The following is a 21,217-nucleotide window of genomic DNA, read 5'->3' on the forward strand; positions in this document are numbered from 1 at the left end:
ACCTATTTATGCAAAAACTTATTTGTACTGCTACCTTAAGTTTCTTGAGGGGGAAAGGGAAAAAACTGTTGTGGCAGGTTAATAGGGGTTGGCTTCATTTATGAGAAAGTAATGAAAGTAACAGCAACAATTTAACAGGCCGGATGTTATTGATGGGAAGAATGCTTTGCAGCATGGAAATGAGGAGAAGGGCCTTTACAAATCTAGTTTTCTTTTCAATACTGGCTCTTACCTTCTCTGCTGCAATTCCTTTAAATTTCCACTGCCTCAGTACCCCCCTCTTACAAAACAATGTATCTCCTCCTTAAAGTTATGTAGGGTTTGTGCAACTCTGTGTCAGCTGAAAACCACTACACTCATTGCAAAGCACCAATTACCCAAGTACATTCCGGACTTAATTTATTTTTTAAGAGCTTTGTGCTTTAGGATCTGCCAGGGCTGCACATTTCTGTGAGTCAAAAGGCTCTCAAATACACCAAACCAAATGAATCAATAAACTCATCTGTGCTTGAGCTTGCTACAGACATATGAGACATTTTCTTCCTCACAGCTCAGCTCTTCCTGCCCTGACCCATGTGATGACGTGTATGGATGCCGTGGTCCCTCTAGGTCAGCTCTTTAATCCTGATGTCAGCAGATGGCTGATGAGTGATTGCAGCTGACGAAGAGGCCCTCAGCTCCTGATGATGAACTCTGCGAGCATTTTAACGCACTTGGGCAGCCAGACCAAGCTGTCTGTGGGTAGGCTGGGTGCAGCTGGGGCAAATAGCATCTTCACTTGGGTAGCTGCAAATCCGAAAGCATCAGATGTATTAATGGATCTGCCTGCATACGACTGCCCTCCTCTGCACTTCGTGGCTTATAAACTCTCAAAGCACAACAGCTATAACTCATTTTGAATGGCACCTTGGTCATCAGAGCCACCATCCTTCCTACAGCCTTCACGGTCCAGCATTACAGACTAATATCACAGTCAAGACTAGCAGTACCAGTTCTATGGACTAGAAGAAATAATGACATTTATGAATTTAACAAACAGGACAGAAGTTATGAATTTAATGATCTGGGAGCCAGTCTTGAGTTATGCAAAATACATTGAGTTAGGTATTCACAAAACTGCTTCAGCATAATTGTCGGCACGTGGATTGTTTGCAAACAGCTAGCACAAACTACTTAGTGTTAATCATTTGTTCCGTGACATAGTTAGTCATGCACTATTTCTGCTTCTTGAGTGGGTGATTGTATCCTCCTAAAGGAGAGGGTAAGAACCAGCAAAAATGAAGCACGACCTGGGAGTTTAACATGGATAAGTGCTTGTGATAAAACACGAAAGCGTCATGTCTCACTAATCTCAGCAAGATGTTTGTGTCTATCCATCTCCATGCAAATAATCTGCGATGACTCTGCAGAGTCTGGTGAACCAAGCCTGGGGACAAGGAATTCACATTGACTATTTTTGGCACTGTGATTCGTTTTAACTCTCTGAACAGGGGAAGTGTTGCAGAGGAGTATCTAATTCCTGCAGACGACCTGAAAGGAAGGGATGACAGACCACACCTTTCCTATGAGTTTGGCAAGAACATACAATCAAAGTTGCTGCCTCTGTCTGCAGGAAATGGTACTGCTTGAGGGAAAGAACCTGTAATTAAAAAATCACAAAAAATGTATATTACCTGAAGAAATAGGAATGTATATTTTTTTCTTTCCCCATTTCAGTTTTCTCTGTTTACATGATGCTAGCACTTGAATGCAAATCTTGGTCAGTTTTCCAAAAGATAAATTATACTTCTACACATTTCAGTGACCTGGGATGGAACTAAGGAAGGTGAAAAACCATAAGCTCTGAATTTTGTTGTAATATTGCTTTGATATTTTGCATTGACACAGAGGCTGCATTGCCCCATCTGAGCAAAGGAACTAAAATATTCTGTAAAACTCCCTGCTTAAAACCTTTACCAGGTACCACACCGAATACCAGGATGTATTATTAAGAAATTGGAGCTGAACAGCCAGCTAGCTGTGAGAATAAAAGGGAGAGAGAGACACTCACAGAAAGCTGGATCTTCTGCGAAAGGTTTGCTTTTCTTTTCTGAAAGGTAAGCAAAGTTTGGAGACCACTCTTAAAAGACTGGAGATTTTATACTTGCTTGAGCATACTGATTGACAGACACACAGACTGTTAAACTCGGGGCAGGGACACACACACCCCAAAGAGGTGTGAAGGCTGCTGGAACATTCTCTAAGCTCACAGCGAAGGCAAGCGGAATTACCCCATCAGGAGGGCAGCATCGGTCTCCTGGCCCATGCCATGTGATTGGAAGCACTGTTCAGGTCAGATAAAGTCCTCTGCAAAAAAGATTTCGTGCACTGCAGGGAACTTGCTTTCTGGGTTGGCTGTTTCCTCCTGTCACCACTAATACTCTTAAACAAGGATGGATGCTGCAGGACCATACAACAGTTCCAATGGTTACCACACATTATTACGTTGGGCAGTGGTCAAATGTGCACAGACTCAATGCATCATTTACAGACAGGCAACGGGTTGCTGCTGATTTTGACAGCCTTGGACAACTTTTGACCTACCAGAGGTAACTTCTGACAAAGCAAAGAAATTCTGCTGGACTTCTCCATGCCTGGACTGGTAGACCAGTAATGATTCCAGTACTCAGCCCAGGGTATTTTCCCATACGTTTTTAACTGTGTTGAAGACTGAATTTCCCATTTGAGTCCCCTGTTCAATGGTCAGACTGCATACTCATTCCTCCCTCTCTTACTGACAATAGTAAGCCATTTTGCTTCCTACTACTCTCTAATAAGATTGTAATAATTTTGTATGACTCTCAGAAGACATGCATTTGCTCTCATAGTGCTGGCATAATACAGATCCACAAAAAGATGAATTGTCTGAATTATTCTTGATCTTAGTGAATGGCTTTCTATAGATTTTTAAGTGAAGGGAACTCTCTGGTGAATATAAGGCCAAGTCAGGTAAAATTAAAGGTTAAAGTTGATAAAAGTGTTAAGTTTGCTTATAAATATAGATTTAATATCACAGCAACAAGCCACAGATGCTGTTGAACTAGTTCCTCATCCTAAGCAAAGCCATACCACACTTAAGTGAACAGGAAGTCTGAATATATTGGTTTGTTTTTTTCATGATGGCAGTTGCATCAGAAACAACACATAGATACTCACATTAATGAAATTATTCACTTCAGCTGTTCTTGTTCTCCTCAGCATTTGCTTTTCATGAACATTCCAGTAATCAAATTACACTAGGACAAATGCTTATAGAAAATGAATAGCAAAACCGAACACTTGCAGTATTTGCCAGTTCCAGCTTCCATGTATATCTCCAATTCCTGTGTTTATCAGATTGGAGGAGAAAAAAAAAATAATCATGCGGCTTAGCCAAACAACCAAAACCGTATCTCAAGCTGGTCCCTATTCTAAGCCAGTGAAGTAAAAGGAAGCACTTTCATACATTTTTGGAAGGCTCTGGGATGCAATTATTCCTAATGCTTATATTGTTCGTGCTTGCTCCAGAAATTTCAGGTGGTTTTCAGGCAGAAAAAAAATGTCTGTGATTATCAGATGTATTATTCACTGCGAATTCTCACTTCATTTTTATCTTAAGTACACTTCTGGGGAGGAATACAAGAGCAGTATGATGTGGGCAACAAGCTCCCATTCTCTGTCAAGCAAAGCATCTTTCTTATGCTAATCATGTGGTATGCCGTATCCCACCATAGGTCTCTGTTTGCAATTTATGCTTCTGCTGTAAACCTGTAAGAGTTGTGAATGCCCAAGGAGGACATCACAGCACAGCTAACTTTCATATAACTACATGTTACATATTTATATGCACTGTCAAAATGGTGGGAAGATATGAAATTGAGTTTCACTGGAATCTAGCAGGCTGAGCTATTTATAAATAAGTGTCTTATTTTTGGTGCTCTTCAGAGAATGTGATGAACAGTGAGTGATGAGCAATTTATGTTGCTGATCATTTGTATCACAATAGAGCCTTGCGGTCTTTTTCTGGAGTCAAGACTGTTAATTTAGGATCTGTATTATTCTATAGTGCAAGACAAGACCTCAGAACAAAGACTAATGGGCAAGATTAAGAAAGGGTGAAATGAGCATGTCACCCTGAAAATGAAAGAGTAGGTAGAAAACGGTGTAGCTGAAAAAAATCTGAGGGTTCCTAGGGATTCTGGGCATCAATATTCAAAGCAGACTGATCACCCATCTCTCTCAGAAGAATTTCTCAGTGTGAAGGAATCCTTTCCCACAGGTATTCTGCATGGAAGGATTTTCTATTTATACAATGAAAGACAACATTAAACAAAATATGGCATAATGAATGTGAAATAAATGCCATTAGAAGGACTATGTGCTCTAAAGAGATCTTAAGGGTATAACTTGAATGAAAAAAGCAGGTTTTAACTAACAAGTGTGTAAGTATCCTCTACTATGTAAATAATTCACATGTATAAAAAGATGATCATAAGGCTGACTGAATAATCATCATTTTGGCTTCCCTGTGTTGACTGCTGATGGAAGATTCCTAATCAGAGGCCACAAGAGTATTGTTAACTGTACCAGCCTATCCAGCCTATTTCTATACTGATACATTGTGATACAAACTTTTAAAGAGGTGATTAATAAGTGGGTTTTTTTCTTCCCGGAATCTCTGGGGAACAAGCACTGATGCTATGTTTTATCATTTCCCCCACATTAGTTCTGCAGTAGACAATTTTATAGATGCCAGTGGGACTTCAGCATGAGTTGCTCCTCCGTGTGGTCGGAAGGTAGCTGGTAACGGCAGCAGGTCTTCTGCCAGCCACACCAGGCAGTGCAATTAGTTTTGCAGAAATGGCAATGAAGGGGGCATGTGGGGATCATACAGCACCACATCACCTCCTTCTGTGGTCCTGGAGCAAGAAAACATCACTAAAAGTTACTGGTGCAGGTTGTGTGCTTGCTGGATGACTGGGGAAAGAGATGACAGAAAAGCAGAGCCTTCCTTCAAACTGTTGCTTGATTTTGTACTCTGGAAATAAGAATAAGCTCCTGGAAACTCCTGTTTGGCAAGTGCATCACGGTGCAATGGCGTCTGAAGTTTTCATGTCTCAAAGCTTAAACCAAACATAATCAATGCTTTTTGCTTTAACTATTTATCTACGTTTGCCTCAAGGCTGTTATTGGGTATATATTTGTCTCCTCGGAGCTCTATAGTTTATCACCTATGACATACAATTCAAACAGAGGAAACCCAGGCACATAACTCTTTCACCTTGTTGCCCTTCCAATGTAGAAGTCAAATCAACTCCATGGTATTAGCGTACTAAGAAAATGTAAATCACAGCTAAACCAGTTTCAGTACACTCTCGAAAGAGGGCAACTATCAGCTCCAAGTAAAGGTTAGATCTTATTTTTCCCGTGTTCTGATGCTTACGTTGAGTACAGTAAATTCTTAAAAACAACTGTTCTCCTACAGAGAGCTGTTTAACTGATATATATGTGAGCCTTAAACGCTGAGAAAGTGATAAATAATTATGCTTTCATCTAAAATAGCACCGGAAAATTATCGAACTGTGAACTCATAATACTGACTTTTCATCTGATTTGCAAAAAAAGTTCTTTTTAAGCTGGTTTGAGTGAGTACGCTATTAAGATGAGTGTAATGTAACTGCTTTATCAGTAGCATCACTGAGAGAGCCTGGTGCATAATACAGCTGCTCTTTGTGGCTATTAATTGCTAGGTCTAATAGTCTTTCCTTGCAACAAATGCAAAACTTCCTTTTTAAAATCTCAGTTTATGCTTGAAGATCTATCTCGTCCTTTAACTCTGTCTCAAGTTAGAAAGCCTTGTAAAATGTCTTATGAACAGCATGGGCAATCATTTCCTTCACAGTCTTAAAAAAGCTGGAAGTGGAATAGCACGCCTTTAGGGAAATACTAAGAGTTTAAAATATGCCTGTGCAGCATATTCATAGATTTTTATAATGCATTTCAAATACTTTCCACATTGTAAAACAGGCTTTGGAAACTATCATCACAGATGAAAGCTGGTGAAGAAAAAGTAATAAAAATACTGTAGCAAGAAAAGGAAAAAATGGTGCCTGCTTCTGAATTCCCTAACATTTAATTTCTCCTACATAATAATAACAATCTAACGATCACAGTAATTTCCCCATTTACTATGCCTTAGTGGCAGCTGAGGGTGCACCTGTATTCACGTTCACTCTTCTCCCCCTCCTTCTCCACCTCCCCATCTGCTCCCTGCAGCCATGGAGATTCAGGTGACTGAAACATTTCAGATAAAAGTTAATTAGCCAGCACGCTGCACACCACATCTTTTCAAACGGGTGCCAAGTGGAAACCTTCCAGGCAGACCCTGAGGCCTCTCCCAGCTCACCACTCCTGCAAGGGTGCAGTCCATCGCAATGGAGACTTAGTGCAGCAGGGTGCATCAGAGGTTCAGCATCATTTCTCAACTTGCTGGTAACGCACTCGCGTACCTCACAGAGATAGGGATGGCTGCTTAGCATGGCAGTGGTACACACATGCTCTCTGCTTATACCAGTAGGGTATATATATATATATACAGGGATGCAAGACGCTCATGAATGGCTGTATTGTACTACACTGTGGAGAGATGATACAGTAAGCTCAGGACAAAGTGGTGAACATCAAGCCTGAACAGAGATATGTTTTGAAACCCTGCCTACAGCCAAAACCAAGTCACAAGGCCAGCTGCACTTAAATGTTTGGTTGCAATGCCCTGCAAAGGTGGCACGTAACAATTACTGTGGCTTACTGTGGTTTGTGGTATGCCACACTGTCAAGTCCCTTCTCAGTTCTTCATGTAGTTGTCCATGATTACCAAGAGTAATGTTAGTAGCTTGATGTGACAGCTGTGAAGCACTTGGGGCCAGATTGTGAACTTCTTAGTCACACTGATGAGGAGTCCCTTGCACAAATGGCTTTGCTGGAGTGTGACTCCCTTAATAAATGAATCATCTGTCATTGCTGCCTACTCAAGCTTAAATCTTTCTCCCAGTTCTGCTGTTACTTCCACCATCTGCACATCCTCTCCCCATGGTGGTGAGAACCAATTTGGCTTACTGACAGTGTGTTTGGGAAAATGTGGAGACCTTCAGGGCCACACCAGAAGTAAAGAACGGTTGCTGATGTCCAAAGCTACAATCCAAAATCCACTGTGCCTGAACTTGCTCCCATTTATTAGAAAATCCCTTTGGGGCACCTATTGGTATGATGCTGCATGTATCCAAGCGACCTTGGTCTGTCTTCCAGTGCTCTAAAATGCTGACCAGATGTCTGACCCCACATGCCAGAGCATCAGGTGGGACTGTCTCCTGAGATGCCCAGGTGCATCTCTCTTCAAGTAATTCTCAGCACCAAGGAGGAAAAAAGGCTTCCACTAATTACACTCACCCTCCCCAGGGCCTCACACCCTTTGCAAGAAGTCCCTCCAGCAGCAGCAATAAACTGCAATCTGCCTTTGATCTAATCCTTACTCCTTTCACTGCTTCCTAGATGTTGGCTTAGCAGCTCCCTGGGAGGTCTGCACTACTTTTGGGGGAAGGATTACTCACTGGAAGTTAAGTGCCCTTAGCCAGGGATCAAGACAGCCCTGCTAATTCCACCCTGACTTGGGCAAGCTGTTTTGCTCTGTGCTTGGTGATCCCAGCTCTTTGTACAGTACTTTCATGTAAAATTCAGTTCGCTTGTTTTTATGGTTCTGGAATCACAAAAAGTAAAGAGACAGAGAAGGGCACCTCTTCCTTTTTTTCTCAGTTCATTTTATTTTCTCCTGTTCTCTCCCTGTATCACTGACATTTATGTTTCTAGTTTTCTTGCTTCCTTTTCTTGTTTTCTTCCCTCTTTTCTCTGGCTCCTTTCAGCTATTCAGAATAAACTGCAATGCATAGCTACTGGTATTGCAGTGAGATTCAGCGTACTCTCTTGTTCAATCAGATTGAAAAGATGATCCTTGCCCTCTTTAAAAGCCCTTCAGTATGCTACAGAAACATGGATTTATAGCCTGATTCTTTTTTGAAAGAAAAATCCTAGATTTTTAAAAGAAAATGTGCTTTTTCCAGTTTTCTGCTAATCACAATATATAAATTCTAACCATGCTATGCCTGGATTTTTTTCATATTAAGAAAAGACCGTGAGATAAACATTTTATTTGATGGTTTAGAACTGTAGTTAAATCCAATATAGCCTAAAGTTCCAATACTGTGAGTTTTCAGTATTTCATGAGTTTAAATAGTAAATAACTCATTAAATATACCCTAGATGAAAACATTTGTAAGTAGTCTTTGAATTTCATTGTGAGCATTGAATTGAATAACATATAGCATGACAAGATCCTTGGCTGGTTTCTAATTTCCATAGCTCTGCTTCCATTTTAGTGGAAAGATGGTGTGCTTTCTCTGACTTTTTTGGGCAAATTCTTGGGGGAGGTTATACTGAACACGCCAACTTACATTTCTAGAGAGTGTTTTCTTTGTTAATAATCTGTTTAGTAGCATAACTTTTGTATTCATACAGTACCTGCTAGCAAGTTGTCTTTAAATTTGTATTTTTGGGGCAAATTTTGATTTCTACTTAGTGAATAAAGCTAAGTATTCTTTGGTGTTTCTTCTGATAATGCACATCATTCAGTAAAGTAATAATCAATGATTTAACCCTGTCATAGTTTAATCACTCATTATCCAGATGAGTTTGTGCAGTGTATTATGAAAGACCTCTTCTAGGCTATGCAGTGAGGAAGACATTGTTTTGTGAACACCCAGAAGAAAACAAAAAAGAAAACATCATGTATGGTATTGAATTCAGTATTAACTCAGCTTTTTCTGCATCAGAGAAGCAGCACAAGATGAGGATTGAGAAAATCTTGTTACTAGCCAGCTCAGGTATTTTCTCTAGAATCCAGTATGCTATTATGAGTACAGCGAGGAAAGAGACTGATAAACAAACGCGCATCAAACTACAAAGCAGGCATCTTTGCTTTTGAGTTTTCATAACAATTCAATATGGATATTTGTTTTTCATTTATGTAGGAAATGTTTACTGGTATAGTATTTAAGTAAAAGAATCACCTTCCATCCACATCTTTCCCAAATCTTAACTCTTTACCACCCTTTTCAAATGGAATCGATATAACTGAAAATACAACAGAACTTATGAAGTTGACTACGTGATTTGATAAAGCTTGACAGAACTGGATGTACTTCAAGAACAAAGTGATTATTGGCATAATTTTATCTAAGGATTCCCAGAATCAGATACCCTAAATAATTATAGACTCAGTGCACATTCTAAATTTGGGTAATAACCCCTTGCTGTATTTGAGATAGATTGCTCACTTGATGCCACTCAAACAAAGAATCTCTGATGCACATATGTATTTCAAATAACGCTGCACTATCCAGTTTCAAAGTCTGTAGCACTTGTAACACCCTAACTTTGAAATAAGCAGACATTCAAGCATATCCAACATGTCCTTAAATAATAATTGCCAGGAAAAGAAAAATGTACAGAAAATTATGGATGATGAATAATGCTGTGAATGGTAGTTGTGCAAACCAAGCCTTGCAACTTATATTACGAATTACAAATACTATAAAATAAGAATACCTTTATGCTATCTAAGCTAAGTGTTGAAGAAACTTAGGGAACTTTAAGAAAGAAGCCTGCTATAAGATTTCACTGAGACTTGGGTGGTAAGAAACACTAAATAACTTTCTAGTATTGCAAACAACTTCCAAGTCTTGAATTAATATGCTTGAAAACACTTCTTCACCTCAAAAATTGGCTTCTCCATAAGCAACAAAACACCTGGGAAAACAATACATTCTCACACCTCAACGTGTCATATACATTTACCGTATAAATATACCATTTACCACGCTAAAATATTCTAAGTTGCAAATTCCCTTAATCTCAAAAACCCAATGGCAAGATAGCAAATTCAATGGATTTCTGAGGGGCTTTCTTCCAAAGAAGAGGGGCTGGAGACAGCACGGGAAAAGTTCACCCCAGCAGAGTTCTGGCTCCTTCTGTCTCAACAGGATGTTAAAATTAAGGATCCAGAGGAGAGAACTGAAAGTAAAAATACTCTCACCACTTTCCTGCATTCTGAAAAAGGATGTTTTGCAGTCATGATGAACTCCTCCTTAAACACTGTAACTGGAATAAAGAGACTGGTTCTTTTTTTTTCTTTTCATTGCCTCATGCTTCTGAGTATGCAAAAGCTTGTTGATGGAGGAACTATCCTTAAAGAAGTCCCCATGAGTAGGTAGGCTGCAATGTTCTGTTTTACATGACTAGATGCCTTTAGTTGTGTTTTAAATAGTGTTTATTATGACTCTGACAGTTTAGGGGACATGGATGACTTCTTGTATTATCAAGTATTTGGACTTCATGGTCTTAGAAGTCTTTTCCAAACTTAATGATTCTATTCAAGGTCAGGGTGGACAGGGCTCTGAGCAACCTAGTCTAGTTGAAGATGTCCCTGCTCATTGCAGGGGGGTTGGACTAGATGACCTTTAAAGGTCCCTTCCAACCCAAATCATTCTATGATTCTAAGTGTGCAACACACAGAGAAAACAGACCCTGAGCATTAAACGAAAAAAACACAAAACATAGAATGTGCCAATACAACCCCCAAACGTTACGCCAACACCACTTTCTCCAAACTTGAGGGCTTTCTGACCATGGACAAGAATATAAACAAGGACTCCTTTCCCTTCAACACACATCATTTATCAACTTAAAGGTAACAGATTGGCTTCAGCTGACAACACCATGAACTATAAAAACTACTCTCATAGCTGACAATGTTCAACATAGCACAGGAGCACAAGTAACACCATTCTCAAAGTAACAACCTCAGGAAAATGTATGATACTGGGGAAAAGCATGTGAGACGTTGGAGACTGGATCAGTTAGTAAACATTGCATAATTTCTTTTTAACAGAGGACTGTTACAATGAGGAAACCTCTCATATGATGCTAGGACCACAACACTGCCAGCAAAACATCAGTTATGCCTCTGAAATCTGTGTTTAAAAGAATTAATGACTTTACAGGATACCCGGCTACAGAGCAAAACTTAGTTACACAAAGCTTTTTTACATTAGCTGGCAATGTAAAAGGACTCTTATGTTATAGCAGATCTGTGGCCTAAACTGTGCAAGTTTCAAAGGCTTACTATGAGCAAAACTGCACAGAGACCTTTGGCTGAAAGAGAAGCAGCTGAACATTTGTTTGCACATCCTTTCAATTTCCATACTTTTTTCCCTCAAGGCACCTCTCATAAACACTCCTGAAGTGCACAAAACGTATAAGCCATACTATGTATGCAGTGCGAGGTGAGGAGGGTTGGTGATCACAGGGAAAGACTGAATACATATTCCTCATCTACACAGTAACTTTACAAACTTCAACATTTGGACTAGGTCAGATTAGCAATAACAGTTCGAATTACCAGAACCTGCAGCCAAGCATGTCTTTTGCAGTCTCTCCTGGAAAATGAGGCTTTTTTTTTTTTTTTTTTAATTTTTTTTTGCCAATCAAAACCACTTTTCTGCAAAAATGCAGTTCTGGCTCAAAGGAGGAAAAAAATTGTCTGTGGGCATAGTTGGACAGAAGCTTTTCCACATCTCCGTTCCCTTGCTGTAATTTCTGCCTGTCCTCATTGGTGCTTTGCATAGTCAGTGTCTTGCAGATCAGTGTGACTTCTGGGGATACTGTACACACAGTGGTATTCCTAGCTGTCTCCAAAAGCAAAGATGTGTAATTCCGCACCCAGGGTGGTTTGATATATATGAACTATAAAGCTGTTTCCAAAAAAAAAGCTTAATTCCTTTAAAAACAAACCAAAAATTAAATGTTAATGGTCAGTTTCTTTCTACAGCATCTGTTTTGAGGCTGAGCTTGCTACTTCACCAGGAAATTCACTGTTTAACCTAAAACTCTCACTTGATTTATTTATTCTTTTGACCCTCTCTGAAGTCATAGCAGTAATCAGCACTGCTGCAATTCCAGTTCCTCAGGAAACCAGATAAAGCGCAGACTGGCTATGCAGGGACTGATGATTCAGATTTACTTTATTCTGTTTCATTGCTCTGAGAAGAGTCCTTTTCATGTTAAAAGACATCAGAGCTACTAATCTGTCTGAAACCCACTAAAAATACTCCCCAAGTTCTGAAGTTCAGAAAATGCTACTGAGAACATGACCTCCCCTGCATTTCTGATAGCATCACCTATAAAATGGATATTACAGGCTATTCTTCCCAGACTCTTGGCTCTGAACTGTAGTACTAGAAGACGTTTCACTGTGTTTATTTATGGTTCATGTTCCCTGGATCTTATCCCTCTTCCATCCCTGGGAAAGTTATTAATGAAGCTGGCAGTCTTAGAATGAAAAAATAAAGTGTGTTTCTTCATCAAAACATACATAAGGTGACAAGCCTTGCCTCAATGGCACCAGTGCTCGTGAGCTGCTGTCTCCAAAATAATGAGGTGTCAAAGCTTTGGTGCAATTTGCATTTGTGTTAGTAGTAAAGAAATCCAGTGGTTTTTTGCTTGCTGAATGATAGTGTTAAATTGTTACTTTTGCTTACCTAGAGTGTGAAAATTTACTAGAGTGACAGGAAACTCGGAAAAGTAAACAGCTTTTTTCAGGTCACAACAGCATCTGGATTTACTGTCAGTGTATGTTAGTCATTAAATCACATATACAAATGAAAATGAAAAAAAAGTACGTCAAATTTTACTCTGTGTAGCAGCCCTTGAAGCCATGTGTGCATTTTGCCACACACAATCCTGAACCTCCAGCAAAAGCTGTCCTTGTGAGAGAACGAATGCTGTACCACACTTTGTGATGGCTGTTGTCTTGTGATTGTTAATTGTGGGGGAAGACTGTTCGATTTTTTTTTTTTTTTTTTTTTAAGTTCAGGAGAGTAGAATTTAAGGAGAAACAGACTTTTAAAGATGCTTGAATAACCAGAAAACTTTTGAAAACATTCTAGGTATCCATCTGACTGTAGTTGTCCAGCTGTGACACTGTGGATTTCCTCTCGATGTTACACGTTTGAAGTATATCATCAAATGCCACAGAGGCAACAGCCAGTATTATTCAAATGTATTTCAGCTCTGGATCCTTATTTTCTTTTTCATTTTAAGTACTGCTTTTTGCCATCTTAGGCAAGATTTGCTCAAAGATCAACATCTTTTTCAATTTCAGTGAATATCTGCTTATTATAAACTTCTGTATAAAGTAATTATGTTAACATTCAGCAGCAGTACAAACAGATGTGTACATTCCTGTCCTGGCGTAATGCGGAAAATGAGACCCTGTTAGACATTACTACCTTGAAACCATCCTAACAAAAATTCTGAATGCTGAGGAGAAGTGGCTTGAGACAGCATCCAGCGAACATCGAGTTCGCTAGCGTGTTTGCCGTGCTCCTCATATGGTGGACAGTGGGAAATGTTCTTCAACGGCAAACAAGTTTTGGGTCTGCTTCTGCAAGGTGTGCTGCAGTGGTGTTTTGGAGGGAGGGAGGATTGCTCTGCCAAAGCATCAGTGGGAAGGGTGACCCCAGGGAGGCCAATGCTTCACATTTCAGAAGCAGGGTTAGATCTCAGTCTTTTCTTCCTGACTTTTCTTGTCTGAAAAACTGCATGCTGGGCCTATTAGCAAAATCTGTCTCACCTACAAAGATGTCATTTACACTTGCCTCCTCTAAAATTGCCAATCAGTAGAAGTGGTCCGTCTGTGGCTTCGGGGCTGTTAAGTCAGGAAGGTGGGAGGTCCATGGCATGTTCATTTCATGCCAGTGCTGACATGGGACTGCGAGTGACACAGAATCCCTGCCTGCAGCAGGTAGTAAGACACCAGAGGCTGCTGAAGTCAACATCTCCAGGGTCCCCCGGGGTCCAAGATGCTGTTGGAAATCCTGTAACTCTGGGAAGTATGCACACGGTAAGGCTGCTGGAGCATTGCCTCCAGAGTTAGCGTTAAAATGGTATTTATTACATGACGGTATGAAAAAAGAGTGTTCAGAAAGATGTCAGGCCCTCCAAGCCAATCTTTAGAGACTAATGTATTACCTGCTGGCCTTTGAGTAGGGCTGAGACTTTTTTTTAAACCCACAGAGCCTTGAAGAGTGATTTTTTCAGCTCAGCTGAAAAAAACCCAGACTCTATTCAGCACAGGTTCAATGTCAAGCATTGGTTTAATTGTCACTGAAGACAATGACGCTTAAACATCTGCTTAAGACCAAAGTCCTGATTTGGATAGATTGATCCAGTTGGCTCCCCACTGAGAACAAAGTGAAAGTTAAGCAGGAGCTGTGAAGTCTGTGGAAAGAAGCAATGACTGTAACCCTCTGCTATATGCATTTAACTCATCTTGTGTCCTCAGGCAGCTTTGGATGAACTTCAACCCATCTTGCATGGAAGAGAAAATAATTCTGATTTTAACAGACAGAGAGCCAGGAGATGCTGGGTTCAGGATCTGGTCTTCAGGGAGCTTTGGCTATTCACTCCAGCACAACTGCAAGCGTAGCTGAAAAGCTGGTACATGGAACTGAGCAAACTTTGACGCTACTGGCACCAAACACGCATCAATAGTGGTATTTGGTGGCACTGATTACCCTCGAGTTGCTGCATAAATCTACATAAACCTGAGTTACATGGGTTTTGCTGAGGTAGAGAAAACTAGCTGAGTTCAGACCAGCGTACAGCAGTCACACCTTCAATGACAGACTGGGAGCTGCCTAGCACAGACTTTCTTCTCCTACCTTTTCTGTCACAATCTAACACAAAAAATTACAGAAGTCTAACAGTGATCCAGGCTGAGTTATGTATTTGCTTTTGCAAATTAAGTTGGTAATCGTTTCTTCTGATTACAATTTGAGAGCAAAGTTGAGCTATCTCTTGTTATATAAAACAACCATTTCTCCTGGCTACTTAAATGGCAGCTTCTGCCATTTTACTCATGACTTCCCTTGCATGGGCTACACAGAATAGAGCATTTCCTTCCAACCCTTTTGCCTTAAGATGATAACTGGCATCAAACGCATTTGCAAAATATTGAACTATCACCTTTTTCCAGAGTGTGTAACACTTAAGTTGCCACCATCTCTGTGTGATAGAAAGTTTAGCTCCCCTTGGATATTACTACTATTTGTGCCTGACGGTCACACACAACGAATTTAGTTTCTACTGTTTTAGCTACACAAACACAGAGACAGTCAGTCTTTAGTTTCTACTACTTTAGTTAGGCAGCTAGATTTAGCAAAAATCTGATCTAGCAGCAATGTGTGAACTAAAGAAAATCCTAATGCTTTAGATAGCTCACTGCAAAGCCAAGTTACAGTGAACAACTTCCTTGAGAAGTGTCATCTAGTGAACAACCCACAGTGCCCACACACAGAGCACAGCATTTAGACAAGTAATAAATAAACACCCTGAATGCTGGTTTTAGCCTTTTTTTTTTTTTCCCCCTCACAACCTTCTTTTTGTCTGCAAAGTGTGTCCTTCTCCAAAAGCCAAGCTAAGGACCTCCAGAAGAGCAGCTTCTCAGCAGTGCATGTGCTGGACCCCCTCTCCCCTCTCAAATCTACAACTTAACGCGGCTATCACGGCTTAGCTCTTGCCACCGAGAAGCAAAACACGGCCTTCCCACGGAGAGGATGCTCGTCCCCCTCCACCCCGGGGCTGAGAGCAAGGGCCAACACGGGAGAGGATGCAAGTGGAGGTAAACACCAGAAACAGCGATTCCGGCGGCTCCAGACTCAGACCGCTTCTCTCCGGGCAGGGCTCGGGGGCAGTGTCCCTCCCCAGCCCGACCGCTGCCCGGCTCCCACGGCCCGGCCCGGCCCGGCCCAGCCGCCCGCCGGCAGCCGGCCGGACCCCGACCCTTCCCCGCAGGGTACCCGGGGGTGGCGGGGGGGTGCCGCCTGCCCTGCCCCTGTGCGGGGTGAGCCCTGCCCCCCCTCCCCCCCCCCCCAGCGCCTTACCGGGCTCCGGCGGGGGAACTCGCCCAGCACGATGCTGACCACGGGGATGCGCAGCGCCGCCGAGATGAAGTCCAGCTCCAGCATCTCCCCGCGGCTCTGCGGGAAGGCGAGGATGGCGGAGACCCCCTGCACCACCACGGTGTGGCAGAGGCTCTGCAGGAAGGAGACGGGGTCGTTGCTCCAGGAGGCGCTGGGGGAAGAGAAGGGGAAGAGGGGCAGGTCGCCCAGCCCCGCCTCGATCGCCATCACCACCTCCAGGGACAGGTTGTAGGGCAGCAGCCCGGCCACGCCGTTGAGGTTCGCCACGGCCAGCAGCAGCGCGTCCCGCGGCGAGGGCGAGGGGGGCGGCCGCCGCTCCCCGCCGCCGCCGCCCCCCGGCCGCCGGCCCCGCGGCCCCGCGGCGCTCCCCCCCTCGGGGCTGCCGCCCGCCCGCCGCCCGCCCGCCGCCTCCTCGGGCCAGGCGGCGGCGCGGGGCTGCAGGTGGGTGGCCCCCACCCTGACGGTGTGCCCGATGCGACGCAGGATCTGGCAGGGCTGCGGGTGGGACGCCGAGCCGGGCACCGCCGCCAGCACCAGGGCGCAGGGCGGCAGCAGCAGCAGGCACGCCCGGGCCAGGAGCCCGCGCACCCCCGGCCGCCACATGGCCGGGACCCGCCCGCCGCCGCCGCCGCCGCCGCCTCCCCCGGCCCCGGCCCCGGCCCCGGCCCCGGCCCCGCCAGCCGCCTCAGCCGCCCCGCGGGCGGCCGGCAGCGGCATCAGCCGCGGCGGGCGGCCCCCGCGCAGAGCCGCCCCCGCCGCCGCCCATGGGGGCCGCCGCCGCGCCCACGCCCCGGGGCTGGAAGCGGGGCGGGGGGGTGGGGGGGAGCTCGGCCCCCGGCCCGCCCCCCCACGGACCCGCGGGGCTTGGAGCGGCCCGGCCCCGGGGCGGCACCCCGCGCCGCCCCCGCCGCAGCCGCCGGCGAGGCGCCCCTGCCCGGCTCCTCCGCCCGGGCGCTCGCCCTGGCCGGCTGCCCTGCGCCGAACGAGAAGCTCCCCTGCGGGGCTGCCCTGCCCAGCGGCTCCCCGCCCGGCCCCGCAGCCGCGGTCCCTTGCAGGGCTGCCCTCCTCGGCTCCCCTTCCCGAGCCCACCGTGCGCTCCCCTGCCCGGCTCCCCTCCGCAGCTCCCCCCCCCCCCCCCCCGCCACTGCACCGCAACTCCCGTTCCCGGCTCCCTCGCAAGGCTCCCCCCCTCCGCAGCCCCCTGCCCGGCTCCCTCGCCCCCCCGGGCAAGGCTCCCTTTTCCAGCCCCCGCCGCCCGGCTCTCCTCCGCAGCCCTCGCTTGCACTCCCCTGCCCGGCTCCGGAGGCGAGAAAAGTTGCCGGTCGGCCGCGGCGGGCGCTGCCGGCGGGGCTGCGGGCGGTCGCTGGGCTGCGCTGCGCTCCCACCGGGAGGGACGGCGAGCGGCAGCCCCGCGCCGGCTCCTCCCCGGGCAGCCGGGACTTGTAGTCGCCGCCGCCCCCGCGGGCCGCCCGGGGGGGGGAGAAGGGGGGTTTTCGGGGGATCGCCCGCTCCCTCCGCGCCTCCTGTTTGCTCCCTCCCGCCCCGGCCCGGGGAAGCGTCCCGGGACAGCCCCGACGGAAACCTCCGCCCGGGTGTTGTCGCGGGGCTCTCGCAGCGGCGGCGAAGTGAAACCGAGACCCCGGGCTGCTCCGACCCCGCAGGGGCTGGGGGCCGGGGCGGGGGGGGGGGGGTGTCTCGCCTCGCCCCCTCGGCTGGGGGGGGCGGGCAACCGCGTCCCCCGCCGCGGCAGCGTGCTCGTCGGGAAAGCCAGCAGAGCTGGCTGCGCTCGCTGCCTTCCCCGTGCGCTGCTGCTTCAAACCGAATCATTTTTCGACACGTGGGACCCGAGATCCCTGCTCAGCAAGCCACGGACACTTTCTAAAATTGCTTTTATGACAGGACAGCCTTATGCTAAGAGAAAATAGGGCAGCGCAGAGGTGCGCGTCTGTGTGCGTGCCGGCAAGGGGGCCGTGGGAAGTGCCGTCCTCGTCTCGGTTCTGGTAATTGGGTTTAATCCTGGGCACTCGGGAGCCGCGCTAACCGTAGGTCTCGGACTTCAGCACTCCGATCGGGGCGCTGACACGCTCGGAGCTGTGTCTCTGGGGCGTGATCGGTCTCCAGGGTCTTAGGGGAAGCCCTCTCCCACAGCCACGCTGTCCGTCAGAGGGGAAACAACCCCACGGCTCTCCCCCGCGGCGAGGTGCAGGCTGCCTACCGACCGGGGGGACGCCCAGGATGTTGAATGCGTTTTCCAGCTGTGGGACTCCTGTCACCTTTCCCTGGCTGGTTCAGCCCTGTTGGAACGCAGTGCAGTTTCCTGCTGTCTGCTGACCTGCGTGGGAGGACAGTTTGAGACCTTCCACGCCTGGAGTGGTTAGAAACCTGCTGGTAACTTCTTCACAAGCAGTTTACCCTGACCTCGTGCTAGCTTTATTCTTTAACTTGAAGAGATCTTCCTCTCTGAATGTTAACCTTCTTTCCCCTTTCTTTGAGATGTATCTTCAGAGCGATTTATGAAGAAACTTCATATGGTCCCTTTCTTTTTCTTCATTTGGTATGCACAAAATCTGTGTAGAAGGAAACACTTTTCATTGTGCCATATAAAAGAGGTGGTCACTACCCTCCAACAGGTCTGAACTGCATGTTTTCTGATTTAAATTCACCTTTCTTGAGGGGACATCACCAGAGGTGTACACAGTCTTCAGAATGAGGTCTTACCAAGGTCTTGTGCAGCTGTGCTGATATTTCTCCGTCTCTTATGTCCTTATCTCCATCATGTTATCACCTCATCATACCTGCCTGCTGTTACCATGTTCCAAATGACCTGCAAAGCTAGTGTTTCTCTCATACTGCTCTCTCTAAATCGATATGTGGTTGCAAAATTGATTCCTAGGTGGAAAATGATGAACAGCAGAGTGGTGGTCTGTAGGCCAAGACTGACTATACCAGCTGCTACGTGTAAAGATGAGCTAATACTATGTTTAAGAGTTGAAAACAATTTCCCATTCCCCCTTTTCTTCTTCCTTTTTCTTCTAGTCTTATAATCAGATTTTTATCTCTTGGTATCTTCTCTGATCAACCCAGGTTCCTCCTGTCCCTTTTCCTCATTTTTTTTTTTAAGGCATGGATCGTATTAACATAGGTACTCAAAGTCTCCTCTATTAGAAATAATGAATTATTGGCTGGGAGAACTAGCTTCAAATATGGTACATTTCACACAGTGCAGAGAAAAATGATTTTTTTCTCCCAAAACAGCAGGAGTTAGCTCTCAGGTTGTGAGTTTGAGCTCACTTGAGATTTGTACAACCCCAGAGGCGCTGTCTGTATTTGCATCCTTTTTGTCAGGTTTGGAAAAACCTGGTAAGCATGTAACTTCTCTGCTGTGCAGTTAGGTAATTACTAGTTTTCATGTGGGAATTATTTTTATAAGAAATGGTTATTCTTCCATGTCTTAACAGACAGCCCTAAATTGTCATTCATCTGCAGCTTCATTATAGGAGCAGATCTTTCTCTGGCTTTAGGGCACAGGTGACACTAATTTAAAAAAGCAAGCACTTCAGAAAATGTAATCAAACTTATTATTGAAGCAGCTCTGAAAATTACACAAGAAATCTGCTCTCCTGTGTTAAATATTCAACTGCAATACGACCAGGCCGATCCGGGCAAGTGGATGGACCTCCTCTGAATCGGTTGTCACCTTGGGTAACCATAAGTGTAGCAATGCTGGTGGCATTGATTGCTGGGGAATGGTAACTACAGAAACTATTCATCCTTGATAGGTGGCTGAGCGTCACAGTTAAAGCTAGTGAAAACCCTTCAGCAATGAAAAATGCAGTAGGGAAATGTGTTTAAAATCACCACTCCTATTTCTCTTGCTGCTCTTTCCGCTTGCTTGGCTCATTGTCATTTCTTTGAAGTAGGGTTGGTTTGTTTGCTTTTCTGGGCTGCAGAACAATTGTCCTGTGTGTATCACAGCGGCCTTCTGCAAGGCGTGTTCCCTCTGAGCAACTTGGCATATTTGGAAGTAGGTTATCGCTGTCCTCCTGTTCATGTCTGTGTTGCTCTGCTCTCTTTGCTCTGAGAGAGAAGCTCCTTGGGCTTGCCAGAGCATGATACCCAGATTGCTTAAACTCGTGTTCATCTGCCCCTTTTTTAGCCACTCACATTTTTCAAAATGCCCGAGTCACTAGCTGAAATGCAGGGTACCATACACTATCTCTCTAGCCTTGGAGAGGGTAAGGGATGAATTTTTTTTTTTTTTCCTTTCATAACCATCATTGAAAACTGAGAATTAGGGAAAAATAAACCATTCAGGTAAAATTAATTCTTTCATTCACTAGAAAGAAACTATTTTTTTTCTATTTAGATGCCCCATTTACCTAAATGCAATTTCAAACATTTCAAAATGCTATGTTTTTCATTTGAATTGCCATCTCAAGAAAAAAAAACCAACCTCACCTGGATGTTCCTTACTTTCTGTCCTCCACACTCTTTTTCCAGCCAGAAGAAATTTGCAAATACTTTCAGATATCTATAACTGCATTAAGAATGTTAAGTAGGGTGTTATGTTTGAAAAATTTCACGTCGCTGTAGTGCTTGTCTGGTGTGAATCGACAGTGCACTGGCTACTCCAGACTTACGCCTGCAAATATCCTCATGTGGGCAGGCCTGGTGTTGAATCCAAACAATTGCTTCAAAGTCAAATTGATTTTCACCAGTGAGGGCTATGTGATACTTTACTGCCTCAGAAAAGAGGCTGAGACAGTTCTTGCTCCCTAAAGCAAAACTCCCATTTTGTTTCTTCTGGCAATATAAATCCAGACAAACTCTGATACTGTCAGAGGATGCTCAGAGGGTCAGTGAGGAACACATGCAGTGAATCACTTTGTATCTTGGGTGCCTTTTGGAAAGAGCAGGAAGGAGATCTTGTAACATTGCCGGATAGTGGCACACAGGCCACCAACCCCTCTGATTTTGGTAGTCCCCTCTCTGAAACTGGTGCTACCATGGGAAGACCTCAAGATGTTCCAGGTGCCTATAAATGGAAAAAAAAAAGGGCTTAGTATGCCATCACAGCTTCTTTCCACCACTGGCACTGTATAAAGGTG

At 44.9% G+C, this 21,217-nt stretch overlaps 1 protein-coding gene across 1 annotated transcript in view; it reads right to left on the reverse strand.

Annotated features, from left to right (window-relative positions):
* Window positions 1-17,187, reverse strand: part of GRIN3A (glutamate ionotropic receptor NMDA type subunit 3A) — a 74,931-nt gene extending 57,744 nt beyond the window's left edge. The window contains exon 1 of the mRNA XM_069776621.1: window positions 16,071-17,187. Coding sequence (XP_069632722.1) covers window positions 16,071-16,826 — 756 coding nt within the window. The 5' untranslated portion in view covers window positions 16,827-17,187. The remainder of the gene's footprint in view (window positions 1-16,070) is intronic.
* Window positions 17,188-21,217: the final 4,030 nt, after the last annotated feature.

This window comes from Haliaeetus albicilla, chromosome Z (genome assembly GCF_947461875.1).
Source record: "Haliaeetus albicilla chromosome Z, bHalAlb1.1, whole genome shotgun sequence".
NCBI lineage: Eukaryota > Metazoa > Chordata > Aves > Accipitriformes > Accipitridae > Haliaeetus > Haliaeetus albicilla.